General features: G+C 45.4%; 1 protein-coding gene across 1 annotated transcript in view; it reads left to right on the top strand.

The window, feature by feature from the left end:
* Window positions 1-1,556: 1,556 nt before the first annotated feature.
* Window positions 1,557-19,462, top strand: part of LIPI (lipase I) — a 69,692-nt gene continuing 51,786 nt past the window's right edge. The window contains exon 1 of the mRNA XM_068270523.1: window positions 1,557-1,836. Coding sequence (XP_068126624.1) covers window positions 1,773-1,836 — 64 coding nt within the window. The 5' untranslated portion in view covers window positions 1,557-1,772. The remainder of the gene's footprint in view (window positions 1,837-19,462) is intronic.

Below are 19,462 nucleotides of genomic sequence, written 5' to 3'. Positions count from 1 at the left end.
TTCTCAGAGAGGTACTGTCAAAGCCATGGTCCTGACATCACAGTGTGGGAGGGGTTTCACCACAATATCAGCCAGAAGGAAATCATAGAGAAATGCACCCTGTATGTATATAGAGAGTAAAGCCTGTCTAATTCCCCCCTCATCAGTGACTAATTACAAGTTGTAATTTGATCTGAGTGACACGGCAGAGAGACTAATTTGAAAGCACAGGTTGTTAACAATAGGTCTGCTTCCATGAAAGCAGGAAGTAGATACAAATCCTGCAATGAATCTGCAGCATATCAGCTGTAACAAAGAAACGTTTTTCTTTAAAGGTTATTATGCTGTTGCTCATCTTTTAGAGCAGAGAGGAAGTTCTGAGTTCAGTTCCACTTTCAGGACTTGTTCACACTAGGGCGTTTTTTGCCTTTTTTTAAACGCAGTCGATTTGCAAAATCGCCCTAAAAGCGCTTGTGCAATGATTCCCTGTGAGGGTGTTCACATCTGAGCGGTTCGATTCCGATCGCTCGCCAAAGCGCTGCCTGTACCATTTTTGGGGTGATTTGCCTCAATGGAAGGTATAGGGAAATCGCAAAGCGCTTGAAATAGGGCTTTGCATAGTGATTTCCCCAGCGCTTTGAAGAATAAATACTTTGTACTTTGTAACTTGCGTCAGGAAGTGAAAAAACAAATCGCTCTGCAAAAGCGCTTAGAAAAGTGCTTTACAAAAAATCGTAGCGCGCTGGGAAGCGCAAAAAAAAAAATCACTCACAAAATCGCAAAACGCTGACTTCAGCGATTGCGATTTTAGATGCGAACAAAGCCTAAGTGAATATTTGTATAGTATTCTGATGGCTATGCTAAAATGTTGGGACATAACTGATTCATTGTAGGCTGCAGGTTGTGCTGTGTAATATTTTGGAACTTTAAAAAAAAATATAATAACACATGATAAAGAAATTAAGGAGGTTGAGGGCTTGTTTCCACTGTTGCGACGCGATTTCGCCGGCATTCCGACGCTTGTAAAAACGCATGCGGATGCGTTTCCGCATGCGTTTTTACCCGCGATTTCGCGTGCGATTTCGCATGGCAGGGTGCCATGCGAAATTAACCATGACACTGCCAGGGCAAAATAAAATTGAAAAAGGTGCGAAATCGCACGCGAAATCGCGGGTAAAAACGCATGTAACAAACGCATGCGTTTTTACTATTAAATACATTAGCGGCGATTCGCATGCATTCCACTCGCAGGCGAATTCGTTGGCTCTTTTGTGCGTTTTTTTACCGCTGAAAAAAACGCACCTCAACAACGCTACAGTGGAAACAGGCCTATCCACTTGCATTACATGTGCGAATCCGCATGCATTGGACGCATGCGGATTCGCGATAGTGGGAACGAGCCCAAATCCTTATCCAGAACTTTTCCTCATAAAAGTGAATTTCCAACTTCTGACTTCTCTATCTGGCCAGCCCTCTCCCTGCCCACAGTCATATTAGCATGAGGACTCTGCAGAGAGAGTGTGCAGGAGGCTGGGAATGCTGATACTGATGATGACACAGCCTGATTGTGGATAATTGCAGCAGAAGTGAAACCTGCTGTGCAGAGAGTGCCTATCCCTAGCAGGGAGGAGCCCAGGTATCCTGGCTGCTGAAGGTGTCACTTGCTACATTACTTCCTGCTTGTTGTCACTGACTGAGCCCAGGCAGCAGCACTCTCTCCATACAGCAGACTGACAGCCTCCTGGTGGGTACCAGATCTTCCATGAGCTCCGGGAGAAGTGCTGTCTGACCCTATGCAGCTAAAGCTCTACCTGGGATACCTCCTCCCCTTCTGCCTGGCCTTCTCTCACATTGCTGGTAAGTGCTGCCGCTGTTCACAACTTCTAGGCAACTTCTGCTGAGACTTTGGAGAGTTTTTCCTGTCTCCTTGTGTCTGCTGCCAGCAGTGAGATGATCATCTGACACGCCTGTTGATTCAGATGAGGATGGGGATGATCTCTGTGTTTGATAGATTTCTGTCAGATGCCTGTCAAGTCTAATCTGACAGGAATCTATCTGATGTGTGCCACACATTAGGAACAGACTTACAATCGATTTCAGTATGAAATCTATTGAAAATCGATCTGAATGCATTATTGGACCATTAGAACCAATGCAACTCTATGGGCCATTGGTTTGCTGCCAGCAGCAGATCGACCTAGATCTTCCATCCGGTCAGATATATGAAATCGATCGAAATCAGCCGCAAATCGATCGATCGAAGGCTGAAACCGACCAGTGTATGGGCCCCTTTATGCTGACTACACACAATGCATTTTCTGTCAGATTGACGATCGAATTGATTATTTCTGATAGGTCTGATCTGATTTCTGATCATTTTTCTGATCGATTTTCGGATCACTTCTATACAAAATCGATCATAAACAATAGAAAGTCAGATCAGACCTGTCGGAAATAATCAATTCGACCGTGAATCTGATGGAAAAATGATGCAAAAGGAACGCTCCCATTCATTTCAAAAGATGACACAATTGCAACACGCTGGATCCCGAGTGGTAAATGACATGGACTGTATGTCTGAACCAGCATAAAAGCTTTGTACACGCACGCAAGAACTGTCACCCGTAGTGATCAGGACACAATCCCTCTGCGACAGTGTGTATTATTACCGTATTTAGTATTCATATAGTGCCGACATCTTCCGCATCGGTGTACAGAGTATATAGACTTGTCACTTGTCTGTGCCACAGAGGAGCTCACAATCTATTCCCTACCATAGTCATATGTGTATGTATGTACGGTGTAGTGTATGTGTTGCAGTCTAGGGCCAATTTAGGAGGAAGCCAATTAACTTATCTGTATGTTTTTGGGATGTGGGAGGAAACCGGAGTGTCCAGAGAAGACCCACACAGACACAGGGAGAACATACAAACTGAGCAGATAGCGCCCTGGCTGGGATTCAAATCAGGGACCCAGCGCTGCAAGGCGAGAGTGCTATCCACTACACCACTGTGCTGCCCACACAGTAGTATCTCACTCTTCAGACAATAATTACTTAGCTTTATGCTGGCTACACACAATGCATTTTCTGTCAGATTGACAATCGAATCGATTATTTCTGACAGGTCCGATCAGATTTCTGTAAATTTTTCTGATCACTTCTATACATAATCGATCAGAAAAACGATAGGAAATCGGATGAGACCTGTCAAATAATCAGTTCGACCGGCAATCTGAGGGAAAATTGCATCGTGTGTACCCAGCACTATGTAGAACGTGTAGGGGTATCTGCCACCTTTTCTCCAGTGTACAAAGCTGCACACCATGCTGTTCCACTGTTGGCTGTTAATTCCTCATTGTGTCTAGTTTGAGTCCTTGGGGGATAGACCTTAAGGCCACATTCACATTGCGCTCTGATTTACGTTTGCATGGCTGTTTTTTTGACACGTTTTTGTTTTTCGATTTCTGTGCGTTGTACGTTTTTGTTAATCGCTTTTCTAAGCGCTTTTGCAGAGCGATTGCGTTTTTTCACTTCCTGACATCAGTCAGGAAGTGAACTCTTTGATCTGGAAAAGAATAAATACAATGTATATATTCTTAAAAACGTTCATGCAATCGCTGCACAAAGCGATTTTGTGAGCGTTTTGTGTTTTTCCTATACCTTCCATTGAGGTGGAATCGCCTCATAAATAGCCCATGCAGCACTTCTCTGAGCAAATTGGAAGCAAACCGCTCAGATGTGAACCTTCTCATAGAGAATCATTGCACAAGCGCTTCCAGGGGCGATTTTGAAAATCGCCAGCGCTTAAAAATGTCAAAAACGCCCCTAGTGTGAACGAGCCCTAATAGACACCAGACGCTACATGGGGCATTTGGGATATCTTGATGGACTGCTGGGCTTCATTAAGGCTTCTTGCACACCAAGACGTTGTGTTAGGTGTCACGTTAAGGTCGCATAACGTGCACCTAACACAACGTATGGTGCTGCAAAAGCCGACGGTAGAGTGAGCCGCGTTCGGCGGCTCGATTCCTATAATGTCTCCCAGAGTGGCGCTGATTGGCCAGCGGGACCACGTGATGCGGAGCGAGACACTCCGCATCACGTGGTCCCGCCGGCCAATCAGCTGCCGCCAGTGCAGTGAATATTAAGTAGCCATGTGCGCGGCTACTGTAGCTGGCTCTCCCCGCCTCCTCTCCGCCCCCCACTGCGCATGTGCAAACAGTCTAACGCGGCTATAGCCGCTCCAACGCCGTAGCATGCTGCACTTTGCACCGAACGTGCAGCATTACATGTAACGCAACGTGGGCTGTGTGAACAGCCCACTTGTGTTACATTGCTGTGCGTTGGGGCAGCGTTACAGGCGCACTAACGTGCGCCTGTAACGTCTTGGTGTGTAAGCAGCCTAAATGACAGCAAACGACGTGAGATGAACACTCCCATTCTTTTCAAAGATGACGCAATCGCGACGCCTCGGATCCCAAGTGGTAAATGACGGGGCTGTCCATCTAAACCAGTATGAAAGCCTTGTGCACTCACACAAGAACTGTCGCCTGTAGTGATCAGGATGCAATGCCTCGGGCAACTGTGTGTATTATTATTTAGTATTTATATAGTGCCTGCATCTGCCGCAGCGCTGTACAGGGTATATTGTCTTGTCACTACCTGTCCCTCAGAGGGGCTCACAATCTAATCCCTACCACAGTCATAATTGTATGTATTGTGTAGTGTATGTATCGTAGTCCGAACACTCGGAATCCAGCACAGGAGATTTTGGCGCATCCAGCGCCACCGTAGACTGTAATAGGAATTACAGCTATAGAGGCGCACAGTGAGTAACTTTGGGGCCATCAGAAGACGGAGCTGAAGTTACATTTAAAACACTGTAATTCTGCCGCCAGCAAAAGTTAGAAGCCAAGTTAAATCATTCCCCACCATCCATGGCGGCCTGGAGGGGGAATAGTAATTAACTCAGTCGGGACTTGTGCAGCAGCAGGATAAGCCATATATCGGCTGTCTCCTGTGCCCAAATCTCCTGGCGGCGACTTCTCTTGTACGCTCATAGTCTAGGACCAATTTAGGAGGAAGCCAATTAACTTATCTGTATGTTTTTGGGGTGTGGGAGGAAACCGGAGTGCCTAGAGAAAACCCACGGAGACAAGGGGGAGAACATACAAACTCCATGCCCTGGCTGAGATTTGAGCAATTCAAGGTCGGCTGGCACACCAATTCAAAGTTCCAAGCAGTTTTATTGTATGCACAACATGACAATTGTTTCGGGGCCACGAAGGGTCCTCTTCATCAGATAAAGTGCAGACATGTGCTTTATCACCTGATGAAGGATGTAATATTCCGTAACATGTAATGTGCACTTGTTTGTGAATTCAACAATATCTGTTGCAGCCAGTGGTGTGCCGTCTCTTTTGTTACCAGTATGGTCTGTGTCTGCACAGTACGCTCCTGGTGCCATCAGCAGGAGCGAGGACACGGCAACGCAGGCACAGTGGTTTTCAGACTTTAAAGTCTGAAATTCCAGAAGTGAACCGGTGGCAGGGCCGGAGCATCGGTGAGTGGCTGCGCGGGCACAGGATGTCTGCGGAGGGGGGGGAGGGAGGCGGGGCTAGAGCATCAGTGAGTGGCTGCGCGTGCACAGGATGTCTGCGGGGGGGGGGGGGGGGAGGGGCGGGATGCCTTGCTGGAGCATCAGTGGGTGGCTGCATGGGCACAGGATGTCTGCAGGGGACCATTAGACGCCCCGGGTAACTTCAACTCATTTTCCCCTGACCCCCCCCCCCCCCCCCCTACAGTATTCTTATTTTACTGCCTGGCAGAAAATGATTAAGATGAAAAGAGGCCCTAGGCAAGGTAGCAGTTTTTGCCCACAGCTGATCACCTGGCTTTTTTTTTAGTAAGATTTGGTGGGGGCTAGCATCTACCAGGCCCCTAGACTCTCTCCAGGCCCTAGGCAGCTAGGGTTGCCTTGTGTAGGATCCGGCTTAGTTGCTCGGCAAGCGTCTGCAGGAACGAGCCCTCACAACAGAAAATCAGGCAGGATGAACCAAGGTAATTAAATTAAAGTATACAAAATATAGCTACAGTATAATTATCACAAATGGAATAAACAGGAGGAATGAAGAACCTACCCTGAAGGCATGAATGAATTGTACACTGTATAATAACTGGGGCTACACAAATGCAATGTTTGTGACCAAGATAACAATCTAAAGGTAGCCATACTTCTAGCAATGATGGGCACAATCGACCAAAAAGACATATCTCTCTCTAATCGAATCTGATGAGAGAGATCTGTCAGCTGCCCATACACCACAGGCCGATTCCCATTCAATTTCAGCATGATATCTCTTGGGAATCGGCCTTGTGCGCCGCATACGTCCGCCTCGACGCTGTGCCCTCTATTGAAAAATGTTCCCCGTGCTTAGTACAAGGTATACATTACATTTTCACCACCTCCGCTAGTCTCCGCAGGCTGTGAGCGCATTCCACTCGCCATACATGTGCGCCACGTGGTTGCCTAGTAATGTGGCCGCAAGTATAACATCTGACGTCATACACGCGCCCCTTTCGAGGAAACCACGTGCATGCATGGCAAGTGGAATGGGCCCGCAGCCTGCGAAGACTAGCAGAGGCAGTAATGTATTACATGCACGGGGCACCAGGGGGGCGCTTTCCATTAGGGGAGACAGCACCGAGGCTTTCGTCGCGTTCGTCAATCATCGCAAAATTGCAAGTCGGCCCAACATCTCGCTACATCAAAAGCAAAGGTTTCCCAACCTCAGGTAAACCCATGAAAACCGGCCAGCCAGTGCTCTGCGTCCAACAGGTACACCAATCCTGTTAAATCGATAGACCAAAGTGAATAAAGGATACGGCGCTCAGAGGGCTGTGAACAGCAACAAGCTGTATTGGAGTATAAGGATACACACACAACGTTTTGGGGCGGAGCCCTTTCCCATCTGAGGAAGGGCTCTGCCTGAAACTTTGTGTGTGTATCCTTATGCTAAGTACACACTTGCGATAACGATCGTTCTAAAGAACCGATAATTAGCTGACGAACGAGGGAGGAACGATTGCAATTCAACGATGGAAAAAGACAACTGTTATACACATATCAATAATAGTTCTCAAAAAAACAGGAACATTAGAAATGAGTAGTATGCGCACGCAATTGGATGTCACATGGGTTTACAATAGATTACAATATAGATCATAATTAAGTTTAATACAAACTATAGTTCAAATAGTAAAAAATTAGCAATAGAAGGCTCATTATAATAAGTTTTGCTGAACAGGAAGTAGTAGAAATGTTACTTTCTGACGCATGCGTATATTACCTTGTAGCAATCGTTATCGGCCAGTGTTACTTTCTGACGCATGTGTACATTCCCTTGTAACGATCGTTATCGGCAGAGAACTATACACACTTTTGTTTTGTAACAATTGTCGTTCAATATGATCCTTCCTGGCAGATTGTTTCCTCCTGCCAATATCGTTCGTTCGTCGTTGCATTTAATGATCGTTCGGTAAACTTCTTTACTCGATTGTCAGCAGAGCGACCGTTAAGCCGCTGTTAGGAACGACCATAGTTGCAAGTGTGTACTTAGCATCATACTCCAGTTACCTTATCTGTATGTTTTTGACATGTGGGAGGAATCCAGAGTGCCCAGAGGAAACCCACACAGACACACAGAGAACATACAAACTCCATGCAGATAGTGCCCTGGCTGGGATTTGAACCCGGGTCCCAGTGCTGCAAGGCGAAATCGTCCGGGGGGCATCTGCTAAACACCCTGCAGCTTTCCGACGTTCCTGCTCGGCTCCCAGCATGTCACCTGACTCTATGGGGGGGGGGGGGGGGGGGGGCTGTAGCACAAAAATTCATACTTCAGGCAATACCTTGAATGACTGTGCTTAGCTCCCTTGCAAGCTTTTGTATTGCTAAGTTTCTTCATCAGGCAAGATACAGAACTGGATCAGAACCATCTGGAACAGAATTTTACATGCACAAGCTTACAAATGAGACATCAGAGAGATTGCAGGGATTACTTTCTGATGTCTGTAGTGATCTGATACTGATGACATTCAGTCCCTTTATCTTACTTCCTTTGAAATTTAAAGAAAATATCCACAGTGCCTTGATGAAGTTAGTGCTTTTAACTAAAAAGTAAACACAGTGAATGTACAATTGGATTAAGAAGCAGATTGAGATGTGTGAAAAGGGGTTTAGTTACCAGGAACTGTGTGTATTAATCCTTTCCATTTCTTTTTCCCATCGCCAAGCCTCCTCTCATTTATTATTATTATTTTTTGGTGCTATGGGGGAAATTGGACTGGAAACTGGTATCAATTGAAAAAGGCCCCAGAGCCGTCTGTGTAAAAAGGGCTCTGCCATACACTTCAAAGTTATTTGCCGTGATTAGTGGCTATACGCGTTGAAAAGGGCTCTGGTTATTTTATATCATGTTGATATTGGCTATATCATAGACATGTTTGTGGTCCTAAAAAAGGACCTGATATCAATTACGCTTACATTATATGCCCACAATATTATAACAGCTGTATTGTTACAACTACATTTTGTTTCATTTTATTTGCAGCTTCTACAATCCACACAAAATAGCGGTTATTCTGATCAAGCCAAATACCGGTTATATTATCTTTATCGGTTATATCTTTTCAATATTGCACCTATAAAGAACATTTTATATCTTTGTCATTAAATGCGGCTACAACGGATCGATTGTGGAAAATACCGGTTGTATCTTTACAACATTGCAGCTACATTGATCTCACTAAACACCGTTTATATCTTTTAAAAAAAATGCGGCTACAACAACCACGCCAAATACTGGTTATATCTTTCAAAAATTGCATCTACAACAATCTCACTGAATACCATGGTCAAGGTTAGGCACCACCATGGGGGGGGGACATAAAGTTCGGCACCAAGGGGAGTTAAGGTCCGGCACCATTGTGGGCAGGGCTGTGGTGTCAGTCAGAGTTGGAGTCTGAGCAATTTTGGGTACCTGGAGTTGGAGTTGGTGGTTTCATAAACTGAGAAGTCAGAGTCAGGAGTTGGATGATTTTTGTATCAAATCCACAGCCCTGGTAAGTATTATGCTGAGCATACACGGCTCGATTTTTGCCGCTCAATTCTTATGCTCGATTGATTCCCCGCCCGATTCTGCAGGTGATTCTCTTATCTTCCACTCTTTTTTTCTTATCTTTTTTCATTGTCCTCAATGCAGAATCGAGCAGCGAAACGATCGGGCGGGAGATCGGACATGTCGGAAATGATCTATCGAGCCATCTAAATGGCTCAGAATCGAGCCGTGTGTTCCCAGCATGAGACCAACGAGTCGGAGTTGAGGAGTCTGAGCCATTTTGTTGGTGGTTTCATAATCTGAAGAGTCAGAGTTGGAGTCGGATGATTTTTGTACCGACTCCACAGTCCTGATCATTAGAGGTTTAAAGTTAGGCACCACTATGGGGGTTAATGGAAATAAATATGGCAGCGTCCATACACCTCTCTCTACAGTTCTCCTTTAAGGATAGGCGCCGGGGGGGGGGGGGGGGGGGGGGGGGTGCTCAGGCTAGGGTTAGAATTAGGGCCTGTTTCCACTACACACAGATTGGATGCAGAAAAACTGACTCCAATGAATGCCTATGGGCCGGTTTCCACTAAACGCGATTTTTCTGATGCAGATTTTTCCATAGGAATTCATTGGAGTCAGTTTTTCTGCCTCCAATCTGCGCCCAATCTGCCTGTAGTGGAAACAGGCCCTTAGGGTTATATGCTAATAGCGGCTGCATCCAGTGCCCTATGTTAACAGAATCACCCTCATTGGCTACAAACAGGCGCACTTTTATAAATGAAAACACGTTTATCTGATACATTTGGCACCCTTTTATACAAAAAACATGTCCACTCTGCGAGAGCATCCTAGGCATGTGTGGCCCGGATACAGTAGTAACCACGCATGCACGGGCACGTTTTCTGCACAAGTGGGTGACGCTAAATCAAAGCAATGTTTTGAGATCTACATCTTCTCTTTTTCAAGCATATTCAGCCATTAACCGTATTATGCTCAAAGCAAAACTGATTACCAACCAAACTTGAATTACTGACGATAAAAGACACAAAACAAACCAATCATTTTACAAGAGCAGTGCTGCGCCGACCAATCAGGGACCGACCAGACTCTATGGGGGTGAACTTGATAGGGAACCATGAGCCATACACAGTATGCAGTCTCATGCGGCACCTACAGTGAGAAGTTTATTATTTATAAATAAGTACAGTGTTTCCTGAATGTACTGTATAATAATAACAATAAAACAATGATGGTTGTCACACAACCATCGAGTCACGTAGGTTTCAGCATTCCAGTCCAGAGATATGCAGGTGACTGAGAGTAAATGACCTGTGACTGTGGTGGCAGCTGTGATTGATGACATATAGCAATGAAAAGTGTTTATATCCATACCCAAGGCAAGATTTCATCTGTCAAAATAACAGATGAACGATCAGTCCAACCAGCATTGTGTAACTATCTTTTAAAGTAAATGTAAACCGAATAAAACAAACAAAAAAAAAAAAAAAAACCAAAACCAGATACTTACCTATGGAAGGGGGTGGCTTTGGGTCCTATAGAGCCTTCCAGTTCCTCTGCTGGTCCCCTCTTTCAAGCGCTGTCATCCCCGCTAGCAGCCATCAACAGTCTTCGGTTGTTTGGTCGAATACTGCTCTGTGCCACCACAGGAGGCTTCAGAAGTCTTTGGGAGACTGAGTGCTCCTGATGACGAGCAGCTCCATACTGCGCCTGCGCGAGCGGGCTCTCTCGTGCACTCACACATGTGCAGTATGGAGCCGCCCGTCTTCGGGAGTTCTCAGGCTCCTGAAGACTTCCAAACCTCCTGAAGATTGGAACGGCAGTGACAGCGCTGGAACGCAGAGACCGTGAGAGGAGCAGGGAGGCTTTATAGGACCAGAGCCTTTCCTCTCCTTAGGTAAGTATCTGTTTGTTTTTTCAGTTTACATTGGCTTCAAAAATCTTTATAGAAAAAGCGGCAAACAGTTACAGAGGGCCGATGTACGACGATGCTCATGCATTTTGAAAGACTGCCGTGACGGGTCAAATTGGATCACTGTGTCCAGCGTCCCCTGAGCGCACAGATCTTTAAACAATCTTTCCACTAAAGTCTATGGGATCTCCCCCCGCATCCTTCTGTCGTTGGTAATCTTCTTGCAGTCTATTGCTGTTGTCCACATCCCATCGCTAAAGATCTTCAATAGAAAGTTTGTGGAAATTTTGTTCGTTGGCAGCTTCCAGTGATTCAGTCTTGCAGTGGGTACTTCGCTTTAGTACTTTTGAGCTTTTTATGTGTTTGCTGTCTTCCAATGCCAGGAATGAGCACTAAATTTTATTCATACCTCCCAACTCTCTGAAGTAAGAAAGAGGGACACCTTTAAGACACGCCTCTGCCACACCTCCAGTCACGCCCACCACACCTTTAGTCAGTGAGAATTCATAAGCAAAATTTTGAAACCAACTGGTGCTTTTCTCGTCTTTAAATGGTCACTTAAAGAGAAACAGTGACCAAGAATTGAACTTCATCCCTGTCAGTAGCCGATACCCCCTTTCCCATGAGAAATCTATTCCTTTTCACAAACGGATCATCAGGGGGCTCTGTGTGGCTGATATTGTGGTGAAACCCCTCCCACAGGAAACTTTGAGGACCATAGTCCTGGCAGTTTCCGGTCTGTGAACCTCGTTGCATTGTGGGAAATAGCTATTTACAGCTGTTTCCAACTGCCAAAAAAGCAAGCAGCAGCTACTTCCAGTGACATCACCTGACAGCAGTAAAAATGTCGCCATGTGATAAATGTCAGAATGTAAATCAGGGTGAGGAAAGCTTTTACAATGGGCAAACACTGACTAAATCATTTATACATAATTATTGTAAAAATGAAGCAATTTTTTTTTATTACATTATTTTCACTGGAGTTCCTCTTTTTAAGGCTAAAAAAAAATATGAGTTTTACTCACCTGGGGCTTCCGGTGCCCACGCAGACTCTCTCCGATGCTCCTGTCCCCCGCCGGCAGCTACTTCCGTTTCCGGTGACAGGCCTGGGAACGCGAGTGATTCTTCACGTTCCTGGCCGCAATGGCACCCTCTATACTGCTATTGCGGCCAGGAACGCAAAGAATCATTTGCGCTCCCAGGCCTGTCGGGCTGTCGCCGAATCCAGAACTAGCTGCCGGTGGGGACAGGAGGATCCAAGCGAGACTGCGTGGGCACGGGGCAGCTGCAGGGTACTGGTAGAAGCCCCAGGTGAGTAAAACTCATTTTGTTTTTGTCTTAAGTGTCCCTTTAAAGTGGATCCGAGGTGAACTTTTACTCATTGCCTAATTGTGTCCTTTCCTATTGTTTATAGGGCATTCCTCAAGTAAAATACTGTTTTTGTTTTAATACTCTAATTCGCAATAAACTAAATAAGCCACGCCCACAGGTTTTCAGAGAGCTTTGGCAGTAGCAAGGGCTCATGGGAGCTCAGTCTGGGCAAGAGGAGGGGGAGGTATTACTAGCCATTGATTTTCAGAGGCAGAGGGGAGGAGGGAGGAGGAGGGGGATTAGGTTTTTTTCACAGGCTGAGTGCTCAAGATACAGGTAAGCCTGCCTCTGTGTAATGTTTACAAACATGGCTGCTGTCATTGTATCACAGGAAGACATAATCATATTCTATTAAAGCTGTTTGCAGCTAGATTTGCTGTGTAAACCATCTAAACTTTAGATAAGATATATATATAGACAAGTTACTTGTTATAGTTAGTTTTTCATCCTGGATTCGCTTTAAGCAAACCTAAAGATCCCACAGCCAGGAGCGTCCTGTGCAGGCGAAGTGCAAGAAAATCTCTACTGTGCCTGCGCAGTACGCTCTTGGCAACGGGAGTGCGAACAAGGATGCGTGCGGTCAGGGCCGCGCAGGCGCAGTGGATAGTGACTGCCATAACCGAAAGTGAGCTGCGGCGGGGGAACAGAAGAATGTTTAACGGCGCAGGCATAGGGACTTGCATTTCTTTGCACAAATGGTCTATAACATGAAGGAAAAAGGGTATCCGGCAGTCTGAGTGCATTTTGCTTTGCCTACTCATGAAAGCTGCAGTTACCAGTTCTGGTGACTGACTACTAGGACACTTTCACTGCCTGTTTTTATAATCCGTCACCAAGGTAACCGCATACCACAAGTTATTCATTTTACAGATTGCATCTAATCTCCTCCGACAAGTTCATTGAACTGGGATAATGGTGTAAAGGGAAAGAATGGTAAATTCCTCTATATTTTGACTTACCTCTGAAAGATTATTCTCCTGGGATTGGAAGGCCAGTAAACAAAACTAGGTACAGCTAAGCAAGTGTGGGCAGATTATAGCTCAAGTCGGGAAGCAACCAAACGCTCCCCAATCAGACAGAAATTGATCAGACAGAAATTGATCAGACAATGGTAATGAATGTATAAACTTGTTTCACTTGATCTCTGGTGAAATATGATTGAGAATTGACTGTAGAGGAACGATCTAGACATACATGTGTTGATAATGGATAGGTATAGTAAACCAATTGATTAATATACTATGCAGATGCAGGGGGCTACCCCTGGCTACCTATACTGGTGGCCAGAAATGGATTAAGATGAAATGGGGTCCTACCGTCCTAGGCAAGATAGTACTTTTTACCCCCCGCTGATGATCACCTGGCTTTTTTTTTTTTTTTTTTTTTTTTTTTAGTAAGGTATGGTTGGGACTAGCATCCACCAGGCCCCTAGACTCTCTTTAGGCCCTAGGCAACTTCCTACAATTGCCTTGTAAATCCAGCTTTGCTGGTGGCTACCTAACACTAGGGGGTACCTCTGGCTACCTATGCTGGGGGCCACATCTGGCTACCTAATACTGGGCAGTAGCTCTGGCTACCCATACCATGGACCCCTCTGGCTACCAACTACAGGGGGGGTGGGGGGGGGGGGTTATCTTAAGCTACTTAATACTTGGGAGTTGCTAATACTGGGTGGGTACCTCTTGCTACCTGTTCTGGGGGGCAACTATGGCTACTGCACTGCATTAATGTGCTCGTCTGGTGTCTGTGGGCTGTAGGTGAGAGAGGGGATTTTCATACACTCGCCCTGAGAGCTAATTAGTCTAGAAACTGCTCTGCTTACATGGACGGTGCTACACCAGGGCACGCTGGAGCACTGCCCCCCCCCCCCCTCCCAGGAATCACTGTGCTTCCCCTGCTCAGTAACAAACAGTTTCCAGGCTTGAGCAGCATACAGTGAGCAGGATGGAGTCTGTAAAAAGCTCTCCATGTCAGCCTGAGTGTATATAGGTGTCAAGGGTCTTATTTCTTTGCCATGGATACCGCGCAATCCCTGCAAGGTCCCTTGTAATTAATGTATCTGGATAACACTTATATAATTTGAAAAAAAAAAAAACCCTCTTATCTCCTTCTGATTATGTCTGATCACTGACACTGTTAAAATATACAGAGTCTGAAGAAGGCTTGCTAGCTGAAAGCTTACTGTTTTTCTTTAAGGCTAGTTATACACCAGGACGTTGCGTTTAGGGGACATTATAGGGCACATAACGTGCCCATAACACAACGCCTGGTGCTCTCTGATGTGGACGTCAGAGTGAGCCGCGTTGTGCAGCTCACTCTGGCGTCCGTGATGCCGTGACGCATGCGGCATCACGTGGTCCCGCCTGGCCAATCGCCGCACAGAGCGGCTGCTCCAGGAAGTAAACACTGCACGTCACTGAGTGCAGTGAATATTAATTAGCCATGTGCCCGGCCGCTCTCCCCAACATTACTGCGCATGTGCAAACAGTCTAACGCGGCTTAGCCGCGGAGAACGCACAGCATGCAGCACTTTGCTGCGTTACAATGTAATGCAATGTGGGCAGTGTGAACAGCCCACTTGTGTTACATTGCTGTGCGTTGGGGGAGCGTTACAGGCTGCACTAACGTGCACCTGTAACATCCCTGTGTGCAAGAAGCCTTAAATTAGACAATAAACCAAAGCTTGTATTTTACAGACAGGATAATATTCCTGATTCAAAACTTCCTGTCTGTAAAATACAAGCTATAGTCTCCAGCAATGCTTAGCTACTAAGATAAGGAATCACACACACAGTGTTTCTCTCCCCCCTGCCTCTTCCCCATTCCTTTGCTTGTCCTTAGACACAGGCTGGGGCTGGAATGATTATTCTGAAATCTGTCCACACAGGAGCAGCTTGTAAAGATTAAAGCATGCCAGCCAACTAGCCAAGTACATCTGTAGGTAACATTTTCTGTTTGTGATGTTTACATTTGGTTCCTATCCTTGCTGAACTAGTTAGCCTTAATTTTATCAGCTGAGTTAGACAAAAAAATATCTAAAGATCACCATACAAACATTGATTTTGATCACCCAAATGGGCCCCACCAGCCAGCTATCGTGCCCCCTTTGTGTCCTCCAAAATTTTAGGCTGGCGCCTCCACTGCCTGCTTATAATATCCCACGTTTACTAATATGGCTTCTATAGACGTCTGCACACATAACCAAGTTCGGCACAATGCTTGCCGTACAATGTCTGGAGATTATTTGTGTGTTGGATAAATGATTAAGTGAGCAGTGGTTGAACGGATACCATGTTCATTATTAACTGTTTTTTTATTATGCAGGTTAATAATTGATGAGCAAATTGTTTCAAATGTTAACCTGTGATGTACTAATCGTGTGGTTTAAATTCTACGATCGCAATACAAAAATACACATAAAAGGAAAGCAAAAGTAACGTTCACATACTGTGAAAGTAGAGTGACCAGATTTTTGTGGGTCCAACCTGGGACGGGGAGGGGGGGGGGTACCGCGCCGAAAAGTGGGGAGGACTGAGGAGCGCACAGCAACGAAGATTGGGGGGGCTGCGCCGCGGCGAAAAATGGGCGTGGCCATGACATTGTATGGGCGGAGCTAACGTAATGATGTAACAGCGGGGCTTAAGACAAACGAGACTTTGCATCATGGGTGTGCAGAAACTGTGTGATGCTAATAGTATACCGTAACCACAAAGCAGCAAACATAGCCATCTATGACCATTAAATAATAAATGCAGTAACAGTTACCCCGGACACCAGAAAATAAACGCAATGGGCAACATGTCAGCACAAAATAAATGCAATGCGGGCAACATGTCAGTATAAAATAAATGCAATGCGGGCAACATGTCAGTACAAGATAAACGCAATGCGGGCAAACATTTCAGCAGAAAATTAACGCAATGCGGGCAAACATTTCACCAGAAAAGAAACGCAATGCGGGCAAACATTTCACCTGGAAAAGAAACGCAATGCGGGCAAACATTTCACCTGGAAAAGAAATGCAATGCGGGCAAACATTTCACCTGGAAAAGAAACGCAATGCAGACAAACATTTCACCTGGAAAAGAAATGCAATGCGGGCAAACATTTCACCAGAAAAGAAACGCAATGCGGGCAAACATTTCACCAGAAAAGAAATGCAATGCGGGCAAACATTTCACCAGAAAAGAAACGCAATGCGTGCAAACATTTCACCTGGAAAAGAAAGCATTTACTCCACTGGCAGAAGTCTCCAGCCTCTGGCGCGCTGCTCCCAGGACCATCTTGCTGCTGATCTTCTCTCCTGCGCTGACAGGGCTAAGGCAAGATGGCGCCCGAAGCCCTGTACTGGAGACACAAATAGTCTCCAGTACAGGGCTTCGGCAGCCATCTTGCCGTAGCCATGCTCGCCTGCCGTTGTCGGAACACCGGAAGGCAATAAGGAGGCTGGAGCGGGGCTGCGGGCAATGAACTGGCACGGCGTCTATAGACGCATCCGCATGCGAATTTTTACCGCAGCGATTCGCACCGCACAAGTGGAAATGCAGCCTAATATGTGGAAGACATTAGTTGTTTAGTTGATCTAGTACACTATGCAGTATATGGCCAGGAATACAGCAGTATTGTATGGCCAGCAGTTCTGCACTTGTAGAAAACAGACCTTTGTCCCCCATGTAAAGCTATATAACAACCTTATCCTCTCCACAGCTTCAAGGTAATATCAGCCAAGTGGTTAGAAGCCTTGCTTTGCAGCATTACTCGCTCTGGTGTGAGTCTGTATGTTCTGCCTATGTTTGCTTCCAGTGATCTAGTTTTGTCCCACAAAAACAAAATCATATAGGAAGATAAAGCGGACCTCAACTCAGAACTTCCTTTCTGCTCTTAAAATTACGCAACAGCATAATAACCTTTAAAGAAAAATGTTTCTTTGTAACAGCTCATACAAGTCCTGCAATACATCTGCAGTGTGTCTACTTCCTGCTTTCATGGAAGCAGTCATATTGTTAACATCCCATCTTTACCAATTAACTGCTCTGCCGAGGCAGCCAGCTGACACAGCTGTGAGATCAAATTACAACTTGTGATTAGTCACAGATGAGGGGGAATTAGACAGGCTAAATTCTCTAAATACATACAGGGTGGATTTCTCTATGTTTCCTTCTGTCCTGTGCAAGAGTTCAGGTCAACTTCAAACTGGCCATAGAGCATGATAGGGACGTTAGATTAGGAACCCTCTGGAATGGCTTGATCCTTGTGTCAGAGCTGTATAGAGCTGTACAGAGCTGTATAGATACAGTAATATATATAAGCCACGGTGGATTTCTATTTTCCTTACACAGAGGCGTGTCAGGTCAAAGCACAAATACTGATAAAGGCCAGTCTTATTTTAGAAACTTTCCATTGGCCTTTTTTGACGTTAATGCGGACCTGAACTAAGAACTTCCTCTTTGCTCTAAAAGATAAGCAACAGCATATTAAGCTTTAAAGAAAAAACATTTCTTTGTTACAGCTTACAGAAATCCTGCAATAGATCTGCAGTGTGTCTACTTCCTACTTTCATGGAAGCAGACATAGGGTTAACATACTGTGTTTACAATTTAGCTGGTCTGCCGAGGCAGCCAGCTGACACAGCTGAGGAATCGCATTACACTTGTAATTTGTCACAGATGAGGGGAATTGATGGGGATGAGGAATAAGATAAACTCTCTAAATACATACAGGGTGCATTTCTCTGTGTTTTTCTTCTGTCCTGTGCAAGAGTTCAGGTCCACTTTAACTCTAGCTATTTTCTGTGAGGGCCCATTCACACTAGAGCGTTTTGCCACGATTTTGGCAAAACGCTCAAACGCTAGCGCTTCTTAAAAGCGCTAGTGTAATGAAACCCTATGACCCGTTCTTACTTGGGCGATTTGCGCTAATCGCCGCAAATCGCCCAAAAACGCTAAGCACAAACACGTAGCCTGCACCATTTTCAGGCGATTTCCTGGCGATCGCGTTTCAGTGCTATAGAAGCACTAAACACGATCATGGAAAAATAGCCGCAGTATTCAGTGTTTTTTCCGCATGAAATTGCAGAAAAATCCCTCCTGAAAAACGCCGGCAAAAATCGCCGGCGTTTTGCGTTTCTAAGTGTGAATGGCCCTCACTCCTGTCCTGGCGAGACTCAGGATTGACTCCACAGCTCAGGCTGTCAACAGAAATGAAGGTGAATCCTACCCAACTGTGACACAGATGACAGTTAAAATATGACAAAGGATCTGAGTTTTTTTTAGGACTTTAAAGAGGAACTCCAGTGAACATTTTACTGTTGGCCGGTGATGTAGCTGCTGCATGGTTTTTGGCAGTTGGAAACAGCTGTAAACAGCTATTTCCCACAATGCAGCAAGGTTCACAGACAGGAAACTGCCAAGAGTACGTACTTTTCTTGTGGGAGGGGTTTCACCACAATATCAGCCATACAGCGCCCCCTGATGGTCTGTTTGTGAAAAGGAAAAGATTTATCATGTAAAAGGGGGTATCGGCTACTGATTGGGATGAAGTTCAATTCTTGGTCAGAGTTCCTCTTTAACTAATACACAATTAGCCCTACACATTTAGGCCTCGTTCACATTGTCTTTGTTTGAAAAATGCACAGTAATGTATTAAAAAACGTGCAGGGAAAAACACATGCGTTTTTATGTGTTTTTCACATGCGTTTGAATGATTGAGTTGAATTGCATTGGCATGTGTTTCTGTGTGAACGAGGTTCATAGAAAATCAGTGATGCGTTGTTAAAAACCGGACCATAACCTGTGTAGTGTGAACGGGGCCTTATAATATCGAGGTCAAAGATTTATACTGTGTGTTATGTGTTTTTGTTAGCGCAAGCAAATAACAAAAAATAGAAGGAAATGGTGGGATGAATCTGCACAGAGAGGAAGGGGGGTGGGGGGAGGATACATTGTAAAGCTGCCCATACATCGCTAGATCGACCTGGAGACAGACCCATGAGCGCCGCTGTCATACGCAGCCACCACGTGGCGGGTGCTTATCGCACGTGGCACGTGTGTGACATCACACAGGCTCTGCCCT

This window comes from Hyperolius riggenbachi, chromosome 2 (genome assembly GCF_040937935.1).
Source record: "Hyperolius riggenbachi isolate aHypRig1 chromosome 2, aHypRig1.pri, whole genome shotgun sequence".
NCBI classification, from domain to species: domain Eukaryota; kingdom Metazoa; phylum Chordata; class Amphibia; order Anura; family Hyperoliidae; genus Hyperolius; species Hyperolius riggenbachi.
The sequence above is the reverse complement of the archived record's forward strand: the minus strand, read 5'-3'. Positions and strand labels throughout refer to the sequence as shown.